We start from the raw sequence: 24,711 nt of genomic DNA, 5'->3' as shown, positions 1-24,711 counted from the left end.
AGGGAAACGCATTCTTCTTCACCCTCGTCTTCCGCTCGTACCGCGCCAATGCCTCGATATTAGCCGTGTGTCAATCCATGCCGCTGCTTTCTCTCTCGTTGTCCTGTTTTGTCCCGATCCTCGGAGATATTGGAGGATCGGACTCTCGATGATGATGTTATTGACATAGAAGCGACGTGATAAGAGCGTAACAGTAAATCTCTGGAGCTTCTGGGTGAGAGATATAGAATGTTTTTGCCAAGATTTTCTTCAGATCCATTTCCTCGAATGTTTATCCTGGCCGAGGCTTCTTCTCCACGGACACGGTCTCGGCGCTAATGGACAGAAATAAGAGAGCTCGGCTCTATTATTCCACGAATCCTCGCTGCTCTCCCGGCGATCCTTGGAATCATCAATGAGAGAACCCGGAAGTTCTAAAAGAGTCCAGCCGCCAATTAAAAATTTGCCGGGTAGATCGGAGGAGATTTCATGGCTTGCAAAAAATCCACCATTTTCTCGATGACGCAGAGTGAGGAGTAAAAGCTGCTCTCGGTGGTTTCGTTTCATCGTTTCTCGTCGGGATCTGGAAACGACAATAACAGTAAGAATCGTTGCGAGATTAAAATTGATCAATGTCTTATAAGGAATAGCTGGCTTCACGCATCGTTGAGTTTTCGAGACTCGACAGGCGTAAACCGGAAATGACTTGGTCCAACTTACCGATTATGGTAGTCCACTGTGGAAACTTGTCGAAGAAACCGAGCCGTACAAAATTCACACTTCGAGCATCTATTTTTGTCCTGTATTATGTTATTTTTCGACTTTCAGTTGCTTCCTCTGTACGTTCCGTTCCTCGAAACACGTTTCGATCAGAGTTTATTGTTGCAGCAACTTCTGACGAGTATTGTTATTCCTGTGAGCATCACGGGTCAATGTATACAAACTCTCTTTGTATTGTATTATTTCTCAAGTACCAATTCATTCCTGTGAGCATCACGAGTCAATGTATACTAACTTTGTACTGTATTATTTTTCAAGTACAAATATCTTGTGCGCTAAATGTATCAAAATAAGTATGAATGAGAATCAAACCGTTACTATATTAATCTCTCATGAATGTTGTTACTTCTGCGAGCATCGCAAAGTCATTATTATATCATTCCATGAAACAGTCAGATTAATGTACCAGTAACAAATTTTTAACAGTAACGATAAACCAGAAAGGATGGTTGTCCAACTAGAAAAATTTTAAAGTTTAACTTGTACACAATTCATACTATAAATATAAATACAATTCTTGTGTTATATTATTATTCAAGTAGCAATACCTTGCGCCGTGCGCTTAATACTATGAAAATATGTTTGAATCAGAGTGAAATCGTTGCTGTAGCAATCTGTGCTGGGTGGTGTTATTCCCGCGAGTATCACGGACCATCGTTATCATTCCAGGGAAGAGTCACTCCCAAGGCAATTGACGAGTGGAATTCCGCGAAGCGATCCAGGACTCTTCGTAAATTCAGCCGATGTAACTTCCCCGGGGAATCGATCCCTGCTGGACGCAAACTTGGGGATTCCGCGTGAAAGGTGCGAGGGACCTAGCACTTTGGTCACTATGGACTCCTCCAAACTGTTCATCCTTGTAGAATCGTGCACGAGTTGCTTTTTCTCAAGTAGAGAACTCTTTCTGCTTCTTATTCCGTGCAAGGAGAAGCGTCGAAGGAAGCAAATAGAAAGAAATGGAGACAAAGTGAGATAAAGCTGGGTAAGGGGGGGGGGAGGAGAGGGTAAGCTACTCTACTCCTGTTGTTGACCGACGGACTGCGGCAGGATGTCGATTATCGACGGTTTTTGCCGCGTGATTCCCCTTTTTCGAGCCAAGCGCATAATTAGCTTTCGTTATTCTAGCGCGCACCGCAGCGCAGCGCTGACTTCCGATCCCCCTCCCCTTCTATCCCATCTCTCTTTCTCTCTGACAAACTTCACTTTGTTCCTTCTACCATGCTTCGCCCCTCCCCGTTCAATTCTTCCTCCTCTGCTTCACTCCACTTTGCTTCTTGCACTTTCACTCGATTTTATTTTATTCTATTCACATTGCAACACATACACTCACACACATACCTTTGCTCTTCAAATGGCTCAACAAGAATCTACAATTTATGAATAATCCTGTCAAGAGTTGCTGCGAGACGCGACTAAAACTTGATTAAGGTTAACTATCTTTTAGGTTAGGATGGACTTGGACCGTTTTAGGTTAAGCAACGCGCGCTAGCCGCTAGTGGTGCATTCCTCTCAAGTTCGCTGGGCAACCTCGGGCTAAAAAGCCTCTCGTGGTATTTCACAAAGTTCAGCGGTAACGAGGCTTCGTTAACGGTACGCCAGCAGCAGCAGCAATAATCGTTCGACCCACATTCCTCGAGTTATTGGCCACTGCCACTGTGGAGGATTCGAGTGGCCGGGGCTACGTAAAGAAAAGCGAGATTCTTCCGCGGGCTTGCAAGAAGCAGAATGGCACATTCAATAGCTATGAGACAGCTTCATGCTGCTTCTGATTTTCAGAAATCCACTACGAAAATAAACACTAAACCCGTATTGATCTAAACACTGCAGTGTTTACGAGTTATAATATCTGGTATTATTATTAGTAGTAGCACTGCTTTTGGTTACGCTGAATATCTCGAACGACTCGAATTTTCCATGAAGCACAGTATTTTTTTGTTTTCTTTTTTCAGGTGTATTACTGGAGCTCTTTAGGAGTTAGCTACCGTAACCAAAGAGAGGCCGAAAAAAATGTGTTGTGGAAAAAAAGAATTGGGTGAAAAAGCGTCGGAACATTACGAGCTTCCTGTATACCCCGAGACGCAGTCCTAACTGGACGCTCTCCCGGGTAAACAATCTCCATTTTGTACTGGAAGATACTCCACGACTAGGATGAAAAAAAATGTTCCGTGGAACACCACGGGCTTCCTGTCGTTTAAAATCCGATCTCATTGAGTAGGTATCCGCCGCCTCCGAACGACTCCAAGTTCCTCCCGTTCTCAATAACATTTGGTGGTTAACTTCAAGGTCCCTCCACTTGGAAGCAGCACCGCACGTCTTTCACTCGCCGCGATTGCCCCTCTTTCGAGCCTTTTTTCAAATTGAGAAGCTAGAGGCGCGCAACGCAAAACAAACCAATAAGGAGACAGGAGGACTTGACAGTTTTTGAGGCGACAGTCACGCCTCGCGTAGCTCTCAGTTTCCACTCGACAAAAACATTCGGCCCTCCTCTCTCTTTTTACAACAAAAGCCCTCGCAACCCTCTTATTGGTTTGCGCGTGAAAAATTTGCTTACTGTGTTTACCGTAGTTTCGATTGTATGCGGTTTCTGCGGCTTAAGCGAGAATTATTCTCCCCTCTCCCCTTTCGCGCTCAACTTCTCGAGATAAGTCCGTGCCGTTGACATAACCTCTCCAAAACAAACCAAGACGCTTTCGACGAAATAAACGTATTTTAATAAATGTACCTTTGTTTTCAGAGCTTGGTAAAATTTCTTTCTACGCTTTCTTGGAGAAGAAAAATTCTTTTCGAGTTTGACCGAGTACCGTGGTATTTTTTTGGATTCAAAGGCAAACGTGTTGGGATCGCGGGAAATGGTATAAAGTGGAAACGGGACTGAAACAGATTAGAGGCTATCTGGGGAGGGCAGAAGCCGTCGGAGAGGTCTGCTAGAATTTTTCGAGGTAAAAGTAGGAAAGACGCGAAGGAGAGGAGAGAGAGAGAGAGAGAGAGAGAGAGAGAGAGCGAGCGGGAGAGAAAGCATCGAGCTCGCTTTGCCGAGCACTGATGATAGTTTTTGCTCGGCAAGATTTTTTGCCACCCCCGCACGCTCACCCCCGCAGGGCTGGATGATATATGACCGCCCTCGAGACACTGGCCACCCCCGGCAAAAGGGGCGGAGAGAGACGCGAAAAGACAGCGCCGGTCCCCGTCGCGTCGCAGGATACATCCTCATTCCGGAACATTCCTTTCCTTTACGTTACTTTACTTTACCTTCCTCTACTCATTATCGTGCACAACCAACAATCAAACTCGTTAATATTTAACCTAACGAAGCTACGTGAAGAAGACTGTAAATATTGAGGTTAGAATCAAAAAATGGTCTGAAAATCTTCGAGGTTTTCGAGGAATACAATAAATCAAAACAAATACGACCTAAAAGATCCAACAATATTCGAAACCAAACAGTCCAGTACTCTCCTTGCCTCTCTACCTATTGTTCCACAACAACGGAAATCAAACTCGTTAGCACTGATGACAAACAACAATCCCCCTAAAATCCAGTATATCTGGAAAACAATAAATATGCTCGGGAGCGATTTGTCGAGAATTGCGACTATTTTGCGTATATTTGGTGAAGTAAAGGGTGGCGTATAAGAGAGTGGGGGAAAAGAGAGGGGGAATTCGCGGAAGGAAAACTATAAATCATTGAACGAGGTGGGGCTCGTAGCCGTCGTGCATCGACTCGCGAAATCCAACTACCCTTAAATAAGTTGATTCATTGCAAGAGGCTCTGGCGGCACCATAAACTCACCCCAGTCAACTCCCCTTGTCCTCTCTCCCCACATCCAACCTCTTCCACCTCCTTCTTCTTCATATTTTGCTAATTCTTTCCAGATCAACCCCCCTCCCCCTGTCTCGATCACGATGAAATATCGACGACTCGTCCATTTTCAAGCTTTCCATAAACTCTCTCGCCCCCCTCTCTGAGAATTACTTTACACAGCATCTGTCCTAGTACATCACGGCTGACTCACTTTTCCTCACCCCATACGAAGAAATTCTGCCAATTTATCAAACTACTGTCAAACTCGTTAACGCTTCTTCCTCGAATTCATTTCTATAATTGAAAAGCGCGGGTCTCGTTGGAAAATTGGAAAATGCTTGCATATTTTTTTTGCCATTCCGACTCCAGCCCGTCGAGCTGTTCATATAGCACAGTGCACAGTGTACTGGACGGTTAGGGGTGAGAATAATTAGTCATTTATGAGGCCGTAAGTGCGGCCGCAAATCGGCCTTGCTCCGAGGGAGGCTAATGTGTGTACGGCTGTGTGCGTTAGAGAGCGGCTTCTAAGGGAAACGCGCGTTATCTGAAAATTATTAATCATATCGCAAACGCGACGGAGACGCTGGAGGGGGTAGAGGACGAGCACGGGACCTCCATGGACTTATCTGACACCTTGATCAATTCCCAGTTATTAATTATAAGAGGCTCCCTCGTCCCTCCCCCCCTCCTTGTCCGCCCGGAGACAATGCTCCTCGGCCACAATGCGCTGTCGACACGATTGGAGTCACATTTTAGCCGCTCCAGGTCATTAATAATTATTTACCCGGCTCGCCGGAAAGTCAGATATCGCTCGACGGCACAGTCAGCCTCGTACACTGTCGCTATACATTTTAAAGCGTTCCTACGCGTTTACAATTGCTGTCCTAATTACAAGCTTGAAAATGGAAAGGATCGCTATCAATTCCATAACGTACAATAAATTTGTTATAAAAGTTAAACTGTATCCCGCTGAATCGATAATTAACGACGAGCTGGTTAACGTTGGCGAAGATGTGGGAAAACAAATGATGGATCCCAAGTGCAATCTGTTGAAGGTGGTGGCTTGTAGCAAAGTCCTCGGCCAATCCGTCAACGTCTACAGGATGGATCTCCAAAAGGATTAGGCATTTGCATAGACTATCGCTCAAGTTTGCCAGGCACGAGCCACTTTTTCCCCCTTTGCTCTCTTATTCCCTTAATGTGTGCGACACTTCCTCGTTATGCTCTTCATGATAATTAAGAAATCAGCTTCCTATAAAATGAACAAATTGGTCAATTAATAAAACTCATTTAGCCGGCCAATGGAATCGTGAGTTGTATACAGGTAATAGAAGTGTGAGCTGACCGATATCCAGGGTGGAGGATGAGCTTTCTGGGGGGATAGGGTCGAGCTTCCGAGGAGCATTAACGAGCTTTTCCTAATTATGAGAAAAAAGTGGACGGTGCGATTACGACTGGTGGCCCCAACAGTGCCCCTCCTGAAGGGACCTACATGGGAAAACTAATTGAAACCGCCTAACGACCCAGCGGCAAATGATACATCGACCTTAGCCAAGAACCCCGTCTCTTAATATCTCGCTCGGACCCAGCCTTATTCCAGCAAACTTGCAATTTACCTCTCCACTCTACTTCCTTTTCCTCGCTGTCTTCCTTCGGATCAACACAAAACTATCCTGTACCTCTAATTGTTCCAACAACGGATCCCTGCCCTGAATTCTCCTCCAGTTCTCCTCCCAACTTTGTACTGCACCATTGCATTTCGCCATTTAAGGATACTTCTCAAAAGAACGTACAGGAATTTAGAAGACAATAATTTTCTAGATTGCTCTCGGATACAAATGTACAGGATTGAGATGAAAGGGGCAAAGAGTGAAAATGAGCAGAAGAAAGGGGGAAGAGAGTGTGGAGCTGGAAGAATGATTTGATGGATTTTTTCTCCTCGGAGGAACTGGAATGAATCCTTGCCCCCGGATGACTGACAGAACTTGACACACTTCGTGGCGAATTTGGAGCACGACCGTGGAGGAGTCAGCCAAGTGTGAGATATCGTTAGAAAAATGGAAGAGACAAGGAAAGCCCGGGACAAAAAGGAGCGGCAGAAAAATTAATCACTGACGTCACAAAGGACACTCTGACCAAGACAATGCTTGGAAAAATATTTCCCCCGCCCCCCGTGGACCTTCGATAATAAATCGCCCTGTCTCACGAGAGGGCCGAAATTAAAAACGCTTGGAAAACATCTTTAAGCTTGCTTTTCGTTGGACGACGGGAGCTTTAAGCTCGCCAGCCTGGAAAACTGGAACAATGCGGCTCGGAATATCGTTCCTCCGCAGTCGCTACTCCGTCGATGGGGCTTTGCGAATCCAAATATCGCTCGCAATCTCAATGGATGGATCCTTCGTGGACTTTGGCCGATTCTCAGATTTAATTAAACTCGGCAAGTCTAAATCGTATTGAAAATGTATCCCTTGCGAGGAACTTGTTGTTTCTGATTGATATAACAATGGAACGATCCTGAGAAAACAGAAGAAGATCAATTAGCAATTTTGTAGGTGGCTGATTAGCAAATTGTTGAGGAAAAATTGCATAACGTTCGAGGGTCATCTGGGCAAACATTGGAGGGCCTAAACACACATGGGGAAAAATTAGCATGTAGGAATGAAGGAAGGATCGTATAATGCTCGGGGACTTCCGGTTAACTTGTTCCTGGCCACCCTCGAAATCACGCGTGACACATGACGTAATCCGTGCAAAAGGGTTGATCCCAGTTTAGCCAACACGCGAATATCCGTGCTGCTTATAAGCTCCACGCAGAAATATCTGTCTGCCAATCCCCCAAATGTCCAGCTACAGGCGTAAGTGTCTCGTTAGTGTCTCCCTGTACGAGCCACAGTCATTTTTTCCAACGTTGTCAAAAGGATTTTCGGACTAAAAGATCCTACCGACGAAACTTGACAGCTTCAAGCTAATCGGCAAGATACGCTTTTGCTGCTGTCAGAAGGATTTTTGGACTAAACGGATCTTCCACCACAACCATGACACTTCTGTTAAGCCTAAACAGTTGTAACTGTCCAATTTTTTTCCATCCATACTAGCTTTTTCCTCACACATTATTTCCCATTCTTTAATCAATTCTCTGCAATCAAATTTCCAGCTGATACAGCTAATTACTTTGCTCCATGTCAAAACACTGAGAGAGTATTGATTGGTTTCTTAGATAAATGTGAAAGATGTCGAGTAGTTGATGAAGATCCATCAGGTCTTTCAGAACTACTACTGGTAGAGACATCTAGATTCTCCAGGCTAAACTTAACTTCTGAATAACACGAGTTATCCAGAGAGCTCGGTTTAGCTTCGAGATGAATCGACGAGCTCATGGAAAATCGTTCGTTCGAGTTTAAATAAATTTTAGTTTTACGTACAATTAACAATGGAGTAAACTTGGAGATAATTTACTTACCTTATGAAGTATCGCCAGCGATCCAAGAATCCTTTATCGATGATGTAAAACACCTCGTCAGGATCTATGCTAAATGATATTTTGCTTCGATTCCTGGCGTAATACAAATCAGGGAGGTCGTCCTTCATCTGCTTTGCTTTGATTTTGTCGTCCTTTTTCGCTTTCTGAGCGAATTCCATTTTTTCCTCGCAAACAACGCAAGAAGCCGAACCGATTGGATACTCCTTGGTATCGGGAAAATATCTCTTGAACACCTGCCAAGCTTCCTGAGGTACGATCTTGCGGCTGGAGTCAGGAGTCTTTAAAGAGTGATGCTCGCACAGAAGGTCCTCATTGAAATTGATTACAACTTCGGTCCTTTCTGGTTCGTCCGTTTCACGTGGACCGTCGTTCTCCTTTTTCTCATCCTCTTGACAATTTTCTTCCGGCAACTCGTGCTCCATCTCTTCCAGAAACTTTTCCATAGCTAGTCGACGCCAGTACTTCAATGATTCTGCTCCCACAATAAAGCTGTTTTCACTCCTAAGAACATTTCATTTTTCTACTCAGTCATTCAGTTGGTGAGCTTGGTTTATGAAATTCATTCAGAATTAAATACTTACGGTTCTTTGAAATTCTTCATGAGCTCACTGACATCCTTGTGATCCCGTTCGAGACCCATTTTGAAACGAAGAAGCTTGCAGCGTTTCTTCACGCAAATCTCGCAAAAAGAATTCTCGTCCAGTCTCGGGCTACCCCCATATTTTTTGTAAAGTAGCTCAGCTGCTCGTAGTGGAACAAACTTAACACGATTCACCTTAAGTGGATCCAATTTCAAATGCGAGCACAGTAAGACGGAATTATCTATTGGCGTGACGTTGTCCAAAGTTGAGTGTCCATTGAGCCATTTAGACAACCAATCGGAAGGAATCCACAGGTATTCACTGCAAATTTGTGTATTTCCTATGATATTATAAAAATCTATTACCAGCTGTCTTTTATAATTATGATCCTCCATCTCCTTTTGCTTCTCTTGCTGAACAGCCAATAAGCTCAATTCATGCTTGACGTTCTCTTGCCTCACGAGATCTCTCATAACTGAGCTAACTTCCCATTTTTCAAATTCCATTTCCTCGTAAAAATCTCTCTCTCCACAGCTCATAGCTCTGTGAGTAGCACCGTTCAAAAGTCTATACTCTACTTTGGAATCTCCTTGACAAAAACGTTTCCCTTGCTTTTTGCAATTATCCTCCTCCTCCTTATCCTGATACAAACTCCGAAAACTCTCTTCTTTTGCTGTATCAAGCGGTTTCACGTCCATTTCCATTTCGTCCTTATTTTCGTCAATTTTACTTTTCCCTTCATCCGACGAGTCTGATATATCACCAACTGTGAGCCTTTCTATATCCATAGAATCCCCGTAATTATTAGCCTCCATTTCCAGCCCTTTGCTCCTTACTTTTCTCATTTTTGATTCCACTGTCAGTTTCTTGTACACCAGCATGTACGCTGTGTTCGATGAAAGAAATCCTTTCGGAATACGACCACGTTTTACGGTCTTGGCATTCTCTACAAAATTATATCAGTTATACAACAAAAAATTTCAATTGCTGTAATTAAGATGCATCGACACATACCATTAATATTATCCTCTATTCTCTTATTCTGCATTCTTTCCACTTTATCGTCACTGAACTGGTACCACTCGCCCGCTGAATTGCAAATATTAGCAATGTAATGTCCAGAGTGCGCGGATGAACCTTTGTGACTCAAAACAGCTACTAAACTGTACATATGAGTCTGCGGTGAACACCTTACATATTCAGACATATCGAGATCCTCCGGAAACTGAATGAAGGAATTCAATTTTCTCTTTTGACCAGAGTCTCTGTAAATGAACAAAAAAACGAGGCAATTTTTAAGAATCTCGTGAGGAATGATAAAATAAAGGAAGATAATAATCTAAAGAATTATACCTATGGAACACGAATCGCATTAATTGAATATTGAGAGTATCCGGAAGTGATTCTAGACGAATAAATCTCCTGGCATCCTTCTTATCGTTGCAAGTAACGCAATGATATTGATCGGCACCCGTCAACTGTTCCTCTGTCAAATACTTCTCGATAGCCTCCTTCAGAGTTGCTGCTAGCTGCAGGTCGAGCTCATAGAAGGTAGTGGAAGTTGGATATTCGGTACCACAGGTTGAGCAACTGCACAAACATAAAAAGCTCTTTAATCGTCAAGTAGTTTGCTTTTCGGTCAGATCAGTTGATCGCACCAGTCAGCGCAGCGAGCAACGTGTCCTACCATGTTTGCATCGTCAAGATCATCTGCGTCATCATCGCTTAGGACAACTCTCATTTGTTTTCCACTTCAGAAAACCCACCAATTGATATAGCTGTATCTCCCTTCTGTCAGTCCCTGCAGTTTCTTCTTCAGCTCAGGATTGTGCTGTAGCTTCCCCTCTATATGGCACAGTAGCAGCTTCGAGAACTCCTGAGCATCCTGTTGTGTTCTGGTGTCCAGCGAAAGAGCAACCGCCAAATTTGTTGGATCCAAAAGCCGACGATTTCCAAACTGCATCATTGCAAATATGTACTGTAGTTGTCCCACTGCTGTCACAGGATGAAACAGCACCTCTGCCTTCTCCGCCTGTAGTAACGTTTCCCTTTCCTCTGGATCATCCATTATTTTCCATTTATAAATTATCCTCCTGAAATCATTAGAAGAATTTACAATTGTTTCGTTGATTATACTAAAGGCAATAAGAATATATTTCTTTACCTCATATCTTCATTATGAAACCACATCTGAATTAAACTATTTACATAACAAGTGGCACCTAAATTTTTAAGACCAACATATTGCGTTGGATCTCGAAGCTCAGATAAAGAGCTTTCTAAAGACTCTATTTCAGCTGGTTGAGATTTCATATATTTTTCCTCTCCCAAACCTGTTAGACATTGTGGATTGTTTGTACAATTTCGCCTACAATTAAAAGTTAAGAAAGATTAATCAAATCTTATAAAACACTTTATTATTAAACAATTCTTGTTACTTACTTGCAATTCTTACATGCTTTTAAACCTAATCTATAAGCAGTTTCCAAATGAATCCTCTCTACTTGTTCTGGTGGTACATATTCAATCCAAGACCAGGAAAGTTTATCTAAGTCAGTTTTCTTTAGAGGCTTCATTTTCATCTAGAAAATTTAATTGTTAAAAACAGAGTGACAAAACTACAAATGAGATTAAAAAAAAAAACATTTTTGCTTGAAAAAAAATTAATTATAAATTCTTTATAATGCATGAATATAGATAGAACAAAAAAATGTTCTAAATTTCTGTTAATTACAAAAGATTTTACAATATTTTTTCAGCAAACTTCAAGTTTTGCTTACCTATTGAAAATTGCAACTAATTTTTAAGGTTAGGAAATATGCCGCTTTAAAACATCACGCATAAACGACTAACCGAAGCGCTTGGTAAAATATTGGTCTTAAACATATAAAAATCAGTGAATTTTAAAAATATTTTTGACGATAAATTAACAAATTTTTATAAAAAATCCATCTAAACACCGCATAATTTTAACCACTTTTAACCATGATAAGTCGCCATACGCAATCATTTTTCGCGAGCGCGCGTCAAATTAATAACCAACCAACACCAAACTAGACAAGTTAAGTAAACAAACTTTTTAAAGTAACCTTTCCTTGTGGCTCATCTGCTCACTCCTACAATATGTTCTAATATGAGATAATTCTGTTAATGAAGTAAGTTTTAACATAATATTTATAATGAATTTCTCTATTAAAACTGCTAACGTAAATATGTAAGGGTATACCCCATGACATGGGAATTGTAAATTTTTTTTTGTATGTTTACACCTGTCTCAAGAATGTCGCAAGATAAAATAGGTATGTATTATTTTATTAATATTCAATTTAAATATTTTATTTGAATTAAGGAGTAAAAAGTGTTAATTTTTAATGCTTTTAGTGGGCAGTGACATTTTACTTGAATTTTTAGAAGTTGCATTTAACCAAATACTATTTTTTCGCAACCTCTATCCAAAAGAAATTTTTCAAAAGAAAATTGTCTATGGTCTTGTTGTTTTCATATGCCAACATCCAGAACTAAAGGAATATTTCCTAAGTGTTTTAACAGCTATTAAAGAACTAATTACCTTTGATGAGAAAAGTATAAAGAAAGTAAATATAGTTTTTTACAACCAGGAGAAGCAACCCATAGAAAAATTTGTTATTGATTTAGTGTCATTGCAAAAGGATGTTACTGAGTAAGTTGTTTGGTTAAAATATATTTACAATAAGATTTGCTTTTATTTATTCCCTTTTTGCAGACAAGATCCTTATTACATAAAAACTGAAGAATCTCTAAGGACACTTTGTTTAAAGTTCTCTGGGTGTGATTCTTATTTAAAGCCTCTGCCCGAAGGATCAACATTTTCCATTGAAATTGTAACATATGAAACTGCACATGTTGCATTGAGTGAAAATCCAGTTTGCGATGATTTTCCATGGATAGTTGATGATAAACCAAAGGAAATGACTAATAAAAATATTCTTCCACTAAAAACTGTTAAAACTGATTGTTTAACTTTGCAGATGTATGTAATTGAAGATGATGTGAATAAGAATATATGATAAGTTTTATTTAATACTGATTTTTATAAGAATTTCTTCAAAATAAAATTACAAAAAAAGGAAAATAATTTAGTTTTATTTAATTATTTAAAGAATTTGCATGTTAAGACACTCAAGTACATATAGGACTCCATTAATTGGCTTACAGTTCTCAAAGATAAAAGATTTTTGTGTATGTGTGATATACTACTTTGTCACACTAACACGTGGTTAAAATCAGCTGATGAGTGAGAGCTACATAACTGTTGTATCAATCATTTTCTTTTAAAATTTATATATTAGCAAAAGGTCTTCCTGCTTTACACTTAGTGCATTAAAAAGAAATGCTGTAATCTTCCAAAAAAACCATTAAAGATGATGAAAGATATCGACGAAGCTGCAGTTGCAGAAATTCAATCGCAACTCAATACTCTTGACAGTCAAGACAGGTAACCTCACTTTTTTGATCGTTCATAATACTCTTTGATAATGTAAGTTATTTTTAATTAAATCATATTGACATAACAATGAAAACTATTTTTACAGTAAAGAGATCGATTTCACTGATGCTTCCAAGAAATTAGCCACAGGCCTTTTATCCATTTATCAACCCCCTTTGGAAGAAATAAAATCTGAATTAAATGAATTGACGTGAGTAGAAAAGTTTAATCATATTTTATTTGTAATCAAAATAATAATAATTAATATTAATTGTAGAGAGAAACAAGAAACTTTAATAAGTATCATGAAAGTTGAGAATAAAAAGCTTTTAGATAGAACTGAAGATATAAATTTGACAGAAATGGCAAGTATTTGATTTTGGAAAATATTTTAAAAATGTTCTAATTGGTACATTATTTTCATAAAATTTTTTAGTTTGATACTTTAAAAGTATATCAAGGAAAACTTGTGTCTTGCAAAAAAGAAATGACTTCAATCCATGAAAGGATAGCAAAGTTGAAGAAACGTGCTCTAAAGTTACAAAGTATTAAGCAAAAAGAAACACAGCAGCGAGAACAAGAAATTCGAAGAGAGCAGGAACTGATTGGAAAGCCAAGTAATATTTAAATAAAAGATACTGTTATGTTTATGGTGAGGTTTATCAACAAAATGATATACATATTATTAGAAAAGTAATCAAGATTTCATATATATTAAAGTGTTTCTTTCTTTTTTTACAGAAGAATTTGTATATAGTAGTGTTTATCAAGACCAAACTATCTCCCATCTTCCTCCTTTTAAGCATTTTTTTTTATTTTTACATAATGTATTAAAAGTGGTATTAGTTGGAAAACCTATTATTTCTCTATCTTCTTGTATTCTATAAGTAAAAGTTGATTCATACGTGCCTATGAAGTATCTGCAAAAAAAAATAATGAATAGTGTATATTTTTGAAAACAATATAATTGTATAAGTTCATTTACCTAGCATATGAGCAAATTATTTGCTCAATAATTGCAATTCCTCCATCTTTAAACTTATTTTTTATAAACTTAGATGGTTCATATTTTAAGACATTATAGTCCTTTAAAATAGATTTAAGCTCTTCAAATTCTAAAAACATAATAGAACAATAACAAAACTGCATTCCTAAAAATAATAATTACATTTACCTTCATTCTCAGCATCTGTAGCAACAAATAAAGTATTCAGGCCTAAATTGTCCAGTTTTTTCTGTAATTGCTGAGCTGCGTTCATAATTGATGGTGTAGTGGCAGAATGTCCAACTAAAAAGTCTCTTCTTCTCAAATGAACAGATAAATATGGCCCACCTACTGCACCCCTTTCACTTTCATCCAGAGTCCAATCTTCTGGTCTCTTTGTATTATCTTTTTCATCATAGGAATTTAAATGAATCTTTCTATATTCACTTGCAATTTTATACAATTCTAAGTTGTAACGCATACTACGTCTGGCTTTCCAATATTCATAAGAACCATAATCATCATGCAATGGAATTTCTATGTGATCAAATACCACTGATGTGTAAACATCAGGTTTCAAGTTTTGTTCAAGATCAGACATCATTCCATGGAAATTTAAACATTTAAGATCCTTAGAAGTGATATTCTGATATCCCCAAAAGTATCCAATACACTCTTCACTGTTTATTTGTTTAAAATGGATTTTTTCCTTTGGACATGGAACTAATTCATTCTTCTCATGAAAATTACCACTCTTAAACATCTCTTCATCATTTTGAAGTACATATACACAATCCAATTTAGTATGTCCATTCTCAGATGGGTACTCTAGCATATAATAAATTGTAATTTAGTTTTAAAAATATTATGTATAACTAGTGAACAATGGCAAAAATATTTACACCTTTTATAAATGTATACATATCTATCACTGGAACATATTTCTGTAAACTATTAATATCAAAAAACTGGTTCCATGGAATCTGTAATCGATGCTGATGGCTCTCACTTCTCCAGTGATACAAATTACCTAAGCAATGTAAAGAAAATTATACTCTATGAGGTATATAGTTGTACACTGTCATAATAAATTTATTGAAAAAATTAATTTGAATTTTTTAAAATATTACCCCAGGGTGGTAAAACAAGAAACCATTGGTACTTTGTATTTTTTTCAATTAAATTTTTCAGAAAAACAGCAACACGAACATATACATCTCTTCTTAAATTAAATCCTTCTGGAGGATTCACGTCATAAAGAATATAACTATAAAACAACATTTAGATATTATATTATCCTAAACAAATAATTTTTAATATAACCTCTAACCGGTTTTTTGAATAATGGTGCTGGGTTCTACATTTTCCTTCATTTTTCGCATATTCATCTTTTTCGCAAAATCCTACCGTAGAATCCGACAGTACAGAAACAAATAATATTAAAACAAAACCAATCAAAATCAATGTCAAAGTCTTAAACATTTTTCATCTGTCAAAAAGCAATAACACGTGAAGAGAAGGATACAAAATACAAACGAATATAAGCAAAGTTTGATACAATTGGTTGGAAGAATCGACGATGTCGCCCTCTTTAAAATCAAAGGAGGGAAAATAAGCGTATATTTGAACATTTAGAAAATAAAATTAATATTAGTTCCTATAATGTCTTGCATTCCTCATCCTAGCGCTAATCTGTTTATACAGGCTTAATGTTGAATTATTTGCTGAATTTAGAATGCTGATTACTGATTGATTATAAAAATGCAGATAATCAATTAACAATCGCTATTTTAAATTCAAAAAGGCTCCAGTCTTAAAATCATTCAGATCGGAAGTGTTCATTACGCAGCTCACTCAGCAATCGCACCTGATTGGCGAAGCCATATCTCCAACCAATCAGATTCGATTGTTCCAATTCCGGATGATGACGTTTCTTATCACCAGTGTCAGTCAAGTGCAGTTTCATTATTGTGATAATTTAATTTTACTCCAGAGAGCAAATACTTCAAGAATTGAACAAGTTTTTTTTTATACCAATGAATAAAGCGAGTTAATGTGACAGAAAGATTCATTCGTTTAACGAATAGTTTAGTACGTAATGAACTATTCGTTATTATATCGATGAATTTATTTGTTATATTAATGAAATTTATCCATTGTTATAACGAAAAATTGTTCATGGATTGAGGATATTTTTCTCGGAGCAAGTTTAATTAAATTAATATAACAGTGAAATGCATAGTGTGAATGAAATAAAAGTACGCACGAAAGAATTCGTAAATAAATACAATGCGCGGCGCGAGTGTCGTGACAGTGCAGTGTTTTGGTGGATGCAGCGGCCAAGGACACCAGTCTCAAGGACTCTCATAGCCTGTGAGTATTATTGTTTCTTTTTTGTTTTTTTTTTTCATTGCTAGAATAAACCGAAATATTATTTCAATACATTTTAACTGAATGTTTTCTTTTTCTTTTTTTTACAGTGGGCGATCTCACTTTGAGATGCAAGTGCGCGTCGCGTAAAATAATTGATTTTAATATCCGAATCGCGTCAAGTAGTTTCGTTTAAAAAATCCGCGTCGCGTCGCATCGTAAAAATTTAAAATTAAATAATCACGAGTGCCGTCGTCGTCATCGTCATCTTCGTCATCTCTAGCAGGCTGCAGATGGATCATCGTTGGATTTTCGCCGAATGAGTGAGTCCCCACGGGTAAAACTGTGGATTTTTCTTATTAACCAAAGAAGGACCGATTAGAATCTACCGGTAGATTCTAATCGGTCCTTCTATGGTTAAAACCATTTCTTGATTTATTCTTGTGTTTTCAGGTTTAGATTTCCGATTTAGGTAGGCCTCGTAGCTTTGCGTTTTAGGTAGGAATTATAGTTCTCCGTGTTAGGCAGGCTTTCTTTTCAGGTTCTTGCGTTATATTTTGCGTGCGTGTGTATTATCTTTTCAGGCTTAGCTTTTTGGTATAGGCAGGTTTTCTTTTTCAGGTTCCTTTTTCCTAAATTTTGTTACCCTTCCCATCCCTTCCCGGGGGTAAGAGCAAAGATGCTCAGGAACGGAATTAGCCTCTGCTCCGTTCAAGACCATTGCAACACCTTACACGAGGTGCCCCTGTTTGAGCAAAAAGCAATGGATCTAGAGGAGGGAAGGTACCTCAAAAAATGTACCTTCATCTAAAAATACTACTAGAAAAATTTGATATAACAATAAAATATTATTAATTGAATTATTACTAATCAATGTTTTTATCAAAGTAATTAAAGAATGAAGGAGTTACTTTAAAGTCGCTGAAAAATAATAAGAGTTCCAATAATGGTAATAATAATTATTATTTATCGTCTTATACAATATTTATAATTCATAGTTCAGTTAACATATTATTCCAGCTCCTTTCTCCAAGAAGAAGCGTATTATGTTACATTTACTGCCGGCTTTAATAATTATTCTATTAAAGTATACACTTGGCATATAAAAATTACAAGGACAATTTATAATCGTAATGGTAATAATGGTATTAATGATAGTAAATGATAGCTCTAGTAAGAGTGGTAATAGTGATAGCTGCAGCGTAGCGGTAATGACAATATTATCGTTAATATTTATTTATCTGATAACTAGGAATTACTTCAGTACCCACCATGTTATACGTATACTTGCACAAAATCACTTCCTTCAATCATTATCCTTTCTTGATATAACACTTACGCAAACTTATCCATAGAATTTACATGTTTATAATTTGTGCTTTCCTTTTGTTTACTTAAAACGTGTGCTTTTCCACTCGTCCTCACATAGAAATTACTACAATTCATAGCTGAATTTCATGTGCGAGGACAGATGCCATCTTTTCAACTTTTACACTTTGAAAAAAAAAATATTGTTTCTCCGAGCTGCTCTCTTTAATTATTTACCATGACCTGACCAATGTAGTCTCTTCCATTCTCTTGCACCAGCCAAAGCTAAAGCATCTTCACCATTAAATATACCAATTCCAATATCCTTGCACTCTTTGTAAAACGTGAAGTAGTACATTTTCATTTTGTTTGTTAAGTTTTTTATCGTTTTAACGACACTCAATAAAATGATCATCTGTAAAATCTAGCACACACTAAACCTGAACAGTAGTACAGCATCTTCATATATACTATATATAATGGTTTATACGTCACAATATAGAGGCTTCTATCATTCTCTGATCAAAGTGGTGAAAAGAAATATTAATTTTATATATTTTATCGCTATATATACCTTCAATATTTCTTTTCTAATAAATACTTTATAAGATAATAACAATTATATTTATATATTATTTATGTGTATAAACAGTATGTTCATTCACAAGTGAAAAAAATGCAATAACTCTTAAGGGATTGGAATTTTAAAACAACAGCTCTTATAAGATTTTTCTGGTGCATATTCATCATATCTTCAAGAGTCATTTGAAAATTGGACACTGAATGACTTTTCAAGTTATAACAACAGACAGCATCATATAAAAAAGCCTTTATAAGAACATATTTTTAAAACTACAATTCTTTAAGAGATATTCCAGTTTTCTTACTTAAGTGAGCAGCCTGCATGTGTATATTAGGGTGGTCATTAAAAAAAAAAATTTTTTTGCGGATCCTTAAAAAACACTAGTATTTGATGAGAAAGTACAGTGGTTGAAACCTGTGGCCTGACAAATGATAGAAAACGTGCCTCATTGTGATCAAACATAATTTTCGAAGAATTTTACAGTTTTTCGCTGATAACTCATTAAATATTCGATTCTATGAAAAGATGCATATAACCTTTTCTCTAAAGAATTAAATTCTACATAATAAAGGTTCTATATATTTTTCTTCTAGAATGCATACTGATCGAGATATTCCTGAAAAATCGATCCTCTTTTTCGTTTATACACATTATATTGATATGTTTATATGAATAATTATTTTTAGTTTACCGTACAATTAACATATTTGATTAAATTAAGAGAAATAAAATGTGTAACTAAAGTGAAATCAGAATAACTACTCATATGAGCATATGTCAATATAATGTGTATAAACGAAAAAGAGGATCGATTTTTCAGCAATATCTCCATTAGTATGCATTCTAGAAGAAAAATGTATAGAACCTTTATTATGTAGAATTTAATTCTTCAGAGAAAAGGTTATATGCATCTTTTCATAGAATCGAATATTTAATGAGTTATCTGCGAAAAACTGTAAAATTCTTCGAAAATTGTATTTGATCGCATTGAGGCACGTGTTTCTATCATTTGTCAGGCCACAGGTTTCAACCACTGTACTTTCTCATCAAATATTAGTGGTTTTTGGGGATCCGTCAAAAGACTTGTTTTTAACGACCACCCTAGTGTATATATACTACTTCACATTCGAGAAGTGCAGCATTCTGCAAATTATCTAATTAGTACAACTGCATTTCTGTTCAACTTGCATTCGTTTGTTGGAGCAGTCATTCATAATATAATCAAAGTTATCAAACAAGGAGAAACATCATTCGTACTCTTTGCAAAATAATATCTGTGGAGAATGCTAAACCTGTAAGACTTCTTACAAAAGAATAAAATTATATAAAACAATGTCATTTTTCACATAACACTGATAATTTACAATCAAACTAACCCACTATATAGATATCAATTAAATCTTACTTAGAAATTCCATAGAAATTTCAGCCTCAAAATCAATTCACTATTCTTTCCTAACATAATTAAGCTAATAAGTTGCACTTAATCTGATTGATAAAAGTTCAAGCCTAAAACTCCAATAAACGAAGTAACTGTCTTTGTAATAATACTGAGCTTCTTGTAACAATTAAATGAATTCATTCTGAGGCGAGTTCAAAAGGTTTCAACAATTTGCTTGAAACTTAGGTAAATGCAGCAGGCTCGCAGTGAAGCTCTTACAGCTTAGACAGGCTGTTAATAAATAATTCATATATACATTGAGAATATGTTATATGTATATACACACACGCACACATATTTACAGTATTTAGCATTAACATTCAACGGATATCGTACAAAATTTTAGAGACAGTTTTCAAGCTAATCTCCAGAGAATTGAACGCAAATATCAACAAAAAATTATTGATATTCTCCAATTAATATACGTCACTCATTATACATGATTAGATTACATCGTTTCCTTACAACTACGCGTATGCCTTTTAAACATTCCAAACTGGTTTAAAGAAAATTCTTAAAAAAGCGTTAGATGTGTGACATACGAATAGAGAAATAATATTTTATATTTATGTAATATATATTTATATATCTGTTAGTCTGCTATGCTATCTGCTATTCCTACCACTCAAGAACTTTGTGATATGTATCAACTGATAGTCGTAAAAGCAAAAGTTCATAAGGGAAATATGATACAGTGATTAAAATCATAATTGCCAAGAGAATTTTTCGTCTATCACGACGAAATATCTTAGTAAAGATTAATGATGAAAATAAATGCGATTAATCAAACTTTCTGATAGAAAGATTATGCACATCCATCTAGATCCACGTGCCACTCATAAATATTTCTTATTTTGTGTCGCAAAAGCTTTTACTACTCAATACCGACCAGTCGGAGACTAAATTTTCAGTTTCTCTTTTTTTTTTTTTTGTTGCGGCGTTCTACTTTAATATTCTAATTTGGTACACAGAAGGCAGAAGCTGCTACGTTAATTAGTTTGTAATGTACATATACGTGATTATGAATGTAGTTATTTTTGGAAGGTTCTTGGTTTCTTTTTTTCCTTTTTTGTTTGTTTGTTGGAATGTCCATATATAGACACTATCAGCTAGCATACATTAAAAATAAGTTCAGTCATTTACAAGTATTGCAGATCTTCCGAAGGAGAGGGACACCCATCTGTTTCAAAAGGCGCAGACCATAATTTAGATAAGTAGATTTGACAATTAAGACCACTCCGAGTATACAATATGCCTGGTGTAATAATTTCTATTCTATTACATTTTGAAGAATAAAATTGAAACAATCATCGAACTTGGGGATAATTCCCTTTTCTTTCAAGAAGATCTCAGTGTTGTTTCAGTTGTACATTATAAATCAAAGCTCAACGAGTACATATATAATATATCAGTCTTTAATTGTCAAATCTATACGAAAAGAAAATAACGCTTTCAGTGATTAAGTCACGAATTATAATTACAGAATTTTCACCCGGTAAAACAATCGGGGCAATCAATTCCGAATGACCTACTGTACAAAACAAATGGCTCCATTTAATAACAAATGTTGGTGTTCACGTACAGCAAATATGGCACGAAAATCCTGGCGTGTTTCTTCGTCTAACCACTTTCTCAGGGTCTGAGGTAGCTTTTGTTGACTTAGCTCGTCTGATTGTTGAACGCCTGGTCGTTCCATCCAGAGAACAATTTAATTAACATAGCGATAATACGTCGAATTAAAGGATAAAAGTAACGCAGCAAATTGAAGGAAAAGTTTTACAGAAAATATCAATGATTCATGAATATAACATTAGCTATTTTAATCGCACAGGTATCTCCCACTTATGCACATTCTTCCACGAGTTGGTGAAACCATACAGATCTTTCCTGTGCGTACAATATGTACGGATGATTTTGTTTTTACAGTCTTTGGTAGAAACGATTTGGTACGTGTGCGCCCGTTCGGAAGGTCTTAAATGGAGCTACAACGAATGAATAGTTTTTGCAGGGGTTTACTTCACAGGGAAACAAACATCAATAACAATGATTCTTCAATTATTAACAACATTAACAACATTAGCATCGCAATTTATCATCATTATTGTGATCGTCCTTATTCATCAGTTATTTCTAGTCACTGTCGAAGTCTCAGTCTTTCACTGCCCCTTCATCTAAATGGCTAAAAGTTACGATAACTTGGCAAACATTTAGCACTAAAATTACTTTAAAGGCTCCAGAAAGAACTAAAAGTTTTCCACGTGGAGCCTGGTTGAAAAGCAAAATTGTCTTGCTCTAGTGATTTTGATACCATGCGAGTAGTATAAAAACCTGACTCTTGTCTAAAATTATAACAACTTGTATTCCATAGTCGAAGGAATGTTTTTAAGTTTTTGCTTTACAGTGTCGATACAATTTTTAAAGTAATTTCCGTACCAAATACTCGCAGATATAATTACCATCAAATTCATTGTCTTCAGCAGCACTTAATTTGCGCGAATATTCGTTTAATCTGCAAACTACAATTGTTCATGTCACAGTGGCCCTCTGAGAAAAGTTTCCCTTCTTTTTGTTACCGTTAGTTTTCATTATCAGCGTTGTCGTGCACAAAGTTTCTAAACTCTACTTGTTGAGGGGGCTCCTTCGAAACCACCGATCGACCGATCATCCATACGCAAGAATTAAAGATTGTAAGTGGTGTCAGTAGCGTAAAATGCAATATAAAATAGTTCATATTAGTGCAAAAAGAGAGATTTATCTTTTTTGATGCCACGTTCTTAATGTAATCTTCCAAAAATAAAGTTTTGTATCGCTTACGTAGAGACTTACTTGCTTAGGATGCTAAAATCTAGCATTAATATTGCAAAGTTCTCATAAAAATTTGTTCGTTTAATCTTCTTTTTTCTTAGCTTTTTTCACTCTGAAATGGGTTACAATTTAATTCTTGACTATGTGGATGACGATGAAATTGAATTAGAATAATTAATGAACGGCGTTACGCTTGATTATTGAGCTTATGAATTACAAATATTGTACAATTCTTGTCCACACGAGTTTCAAAATGGATCGATTGCTAACAGTACATCCAAATGATGCCGTTCGCGAATTACTCTACTTAAATAATATCTAAAAATAAATCAGCTCCTTGCCTCCTCTCCATGTCCTCCTTTACAAAGTTCCGAAAAAGAAAAATTTCTTGCACTGAAATGCGTCCTGTTGGTCAGCAACTGGAAATTAATATTCAGTTTGGAATTGCGAGGCAAGGGGCCAATCGAGACCTACTAAGCTTAAACTAAACTGAACTTAAAGCTAACTTGCAATTACGCATGTACAAGCATATGTACAATGAACCAAGAATCACTTTCATCAAAGATAGTTTGGATCTTGGTTGGTCTGGTTTTCAAAGTAAACCTTGGTAAATTAATTAGTAGCTAATATTATACGCATAATTTTTTCCCTAGTTACTTTGCGTAAAACAATTTTGTACTTACGAATAACGTAATTGGCTATTAAACGAATTTCAAAGAACAGGTGAGAAAAAATGTTCACCTTACGTCATTAATGTTGATCGATCAGTAGTCGAGTTAATAATACAGTTTCCTTTTTTTATAATAATGAAGCTTAATTTTACAACATCCACTAACGCGCGACGTACACTTACCGGTTATACATCGCGCAAATATTTTGGTATAAAATGTCTGTTCTTAGTCCATAATAAAGTTCATAGTCCTTTCGTAATAAAAATCAAAATCATTGAACTATCGCTAAGCCGTTTCTGCTCTCTCGCGAAGGTCCAATTTAAAGTATCTTTTTGACCCTTCATTTTCATATTTCTAACTGTCACAGTTACCTGTATAATATTATAGTTATTCGTTTATAATATGCGATCTACAAATATTCAAAATTCATCGAAATAACAGAGGAGAACGAGTACTCTGGAGCTCGGTCCTTGGATAGTAATGTATGTATACATATATATTTATATATATATATAATTCTATCTATTATTTTACGCATGTGTACTTGTAGCATGTATTAGGTCACCGCCTCGCAGATATAGAAATATAGAATGCAGTCTCTTCGGAGAAGTGCCAGATTCATTCAGTTCCTAATTAAGATCTTCAGGTTTACCGGATCACACACAGGCGAATCTTCAAGTACTTGCGCAATTAAACTCTGTGAACAACACTCGTACAAATAATTCTGCCAAGCACATCCTCAAATACACGTGTTACATTCAGGCAAAAACGTGTCCATCAGACTTCTATTTTGTGCGGTGCGTAGATTTAAAGTGGCTTAGGCGTATACGAACTTTGTAAGTACACGATATAGTACAATGACACATTATCTTAATACTGCTCGCCAACGTTCTACCAAGAACGAAATGAAAATTATTTGAAAATTAGATAGAATTATTGTCAATACATCTGCAACTTATAATGGCTTCGAAGGAAATGGCCATTCGTCGATACTTCTCTACGCCATTTGAAAGAAATTAATATGTAAAACTGACTTTGACCGCTTGCTACATTTCTTTATCCGTTGAAGCAGTTTAAGATTATTCAATGTTGCCTAAAACATTCAGCCAGACATTATATCGATGGTTATACCGATCGTCAATGGTAAAAACTGAAGCAGTTTTTCAACAGTTTCGTGTCGTGGACTTTTTCAACGCGTCTCTCTTCTGTAACAGCGTGAAGAGACATTTTAAAGTCATACTTAAAGCTCTTACAATTTTTTATACGATTGCGTACAAATAGTTGTAATAGCTGGTGGTTTCGACTAGACGTGATGGGGCTGGATATGAGGCAATCTGGCCGACATATTGGATCAGGATTTCATGCTATTTGTTTCATCTGGTCGCCTCTCAGTTCCTACTGTCAATAAATTTGAGAATTCCATCTCCAATACTTGTCTCGCCTGTGAAAATTAAAACGAT

General features: G+C 36.7%; 5 protein-coding genes across 11 annotated transcripts in view; 2 read left to right on the top strand and 3 right to left on the bottom strand.

Annotated features, from left to right (window-relative positions):
- The window catches only part of LOC136782346 (ubiquitin carboxyl-terminal hydrolase 48-like), a 46,382-nt gene extending 34,617 nt beyond the window's left edge, over positions 1–11,765 (bottom strand). For 2 of the 5 annotated variants that reach the window (XM_066741729.1, XM_066741732.1), the window contains exons 1-8: positions 11,404–11,543; positions 11,066–11,205; positions 10,788–10,991; positions 10,390–10,716; positions 9,977–10,213; positions 9,638–9,888; positions 8,624–9,569; positions 8,022–8,543 (exon numbers count right to left, since the gene is read on the bottom strand). In XM_066741729.1, the coding sequence (XP_066597826.1) occupies positions 8,022–8,543; positions 8,624–9,569; positions 9,638–9,888; positions 9,977–10,213; positions 10,390–10,716; positions 10,788–10,991; positions 11,066–11,205 (2,627 nt within the window). In that variant the 5' untranslated portion in view covers positions 11,404–11,543. Of the gene's footprint in view, positions 1–8,021; positions 8,544–8,623; positions 9,570–9,637; positions 9,889–9,976; positions 10,214–10,310; positions 10,717–10,787; positions 10,992–11,065; positions 11,206–11,403; positions 11,544–11,699 lie in introns of those variants that run through there. The other 3 variants (XM_066741731.1, XM_066741730.1, XM_066741733.1) reach the window with 3 other exon arrangements.
- PolZ2 (DNA polymerase zeta subunit 2) lies at positions 11,465–12,731 on the top strand. The gene is made up of 3 exons (XM_066741783.1): positions 11,465–11,922; positions 12,005–12,302; positions 12,366–12,731. Exons 1-3 carry the CDS (start codon positions 11,883–11,885, stop codon positions 12,667–12,669), a joined length of 642 nt encoding a protein of 213 aa, XP_066597880.1. The 5' UTR covers positions 11,465–11,882; the 3' UTR covers positions 12,670–12,731.
- A 153-nt stretch (positions 12,732–12,884) lies between these two features.
- Pldn (Pallidin) lies at positions 12,885–14,066 on the top strand. Its single transcript, XM_066741784.1, has 5 exons — positions 12,885–13,097; positions 13,195–13,299; positions 13,366–13,453; positions 13,525–13,740; positions 13,830–14,066. The coding sequence occupies exons 1-4, from the start codon at positions 13,024–13,026 to the stop codon at positions 13,714–13,716; spliced, it is 459 nt and encodes a 152-aa protein (XP_066597881.1). The 5' UTR covers positions 12,885–13,023; the 3' UTR covers positions 13,717–13,740; positions 13,830–14,066.
- O-fut2 (O-fucosyltransferase 2) lies at positions 13,835–15,574 on the bottom strand. Its single transcript, XM_066741761.1, has 6 exons — positions 15,404–15,574; positions 15,204–15,340; positions 14,978–15,103; positions 14,263–14,901; positions 14,074–14,203; positions 13,835–14,008 (listed from the first exon to the last, which is right to left on the bottom strand). Exons 1-6 carry the CDS (start codon positions 15,553–15,555, stop codon positions 13,855–13,857), a joined length of 1,338 nt encoding a protein of 445 aa, XP_066597858.1. The 5' UTR covers positions 15,556–15,574; the 3' UTR covers positions 13,835–13,854.
- A 1,827-nt stretch (positions 15,575–17,401) lies between these two features.
- The window catches only part of Liprin-alpha (PTPRF interacting protein alpha), a 29,732-nt gene continuing 22,422 nt past the window's right edge, over positions 17,402–24,711 (bottom strand). For all 3 annotated transcript variants that reach the window (XM_066741735.1, XM_066741736.1, XM_066741734.1), the window contains one exon: positions 17,402–24,692. In XM_066741735.1, the coding sequence (XP_066597832.1) occupies positions 24,603–24,692 (90 nt within the window). In that variant the 3' untranslated portion in view covers positions 17,402–24,602. The remainder of the gene's footprint in view (positions 24,693–24,711) is intronic.

Source organism: Prorops nasuta, unplaced genomic scaffold, assembly GCF_024137725.1.
Source record: "Prorops nasuta isolate Cenicafe-Biocafe unplaced genomic scaffold, Cenicafe_Pnas_1.2 PNAS00025, whole genome shotgun sequence".
Classification (NCBI taxonomy): domain Eukaryota; kingdom Metazoa; phylum Arthropoda; class Insecta; order Hymenoptera; family Bethylidae; genus Prorops; species Prorops nasuta.
Note: the sequence above shows the minus strand (reverse complement) of the source record. Positions and strands in the feature narration are given on the sequence as shown.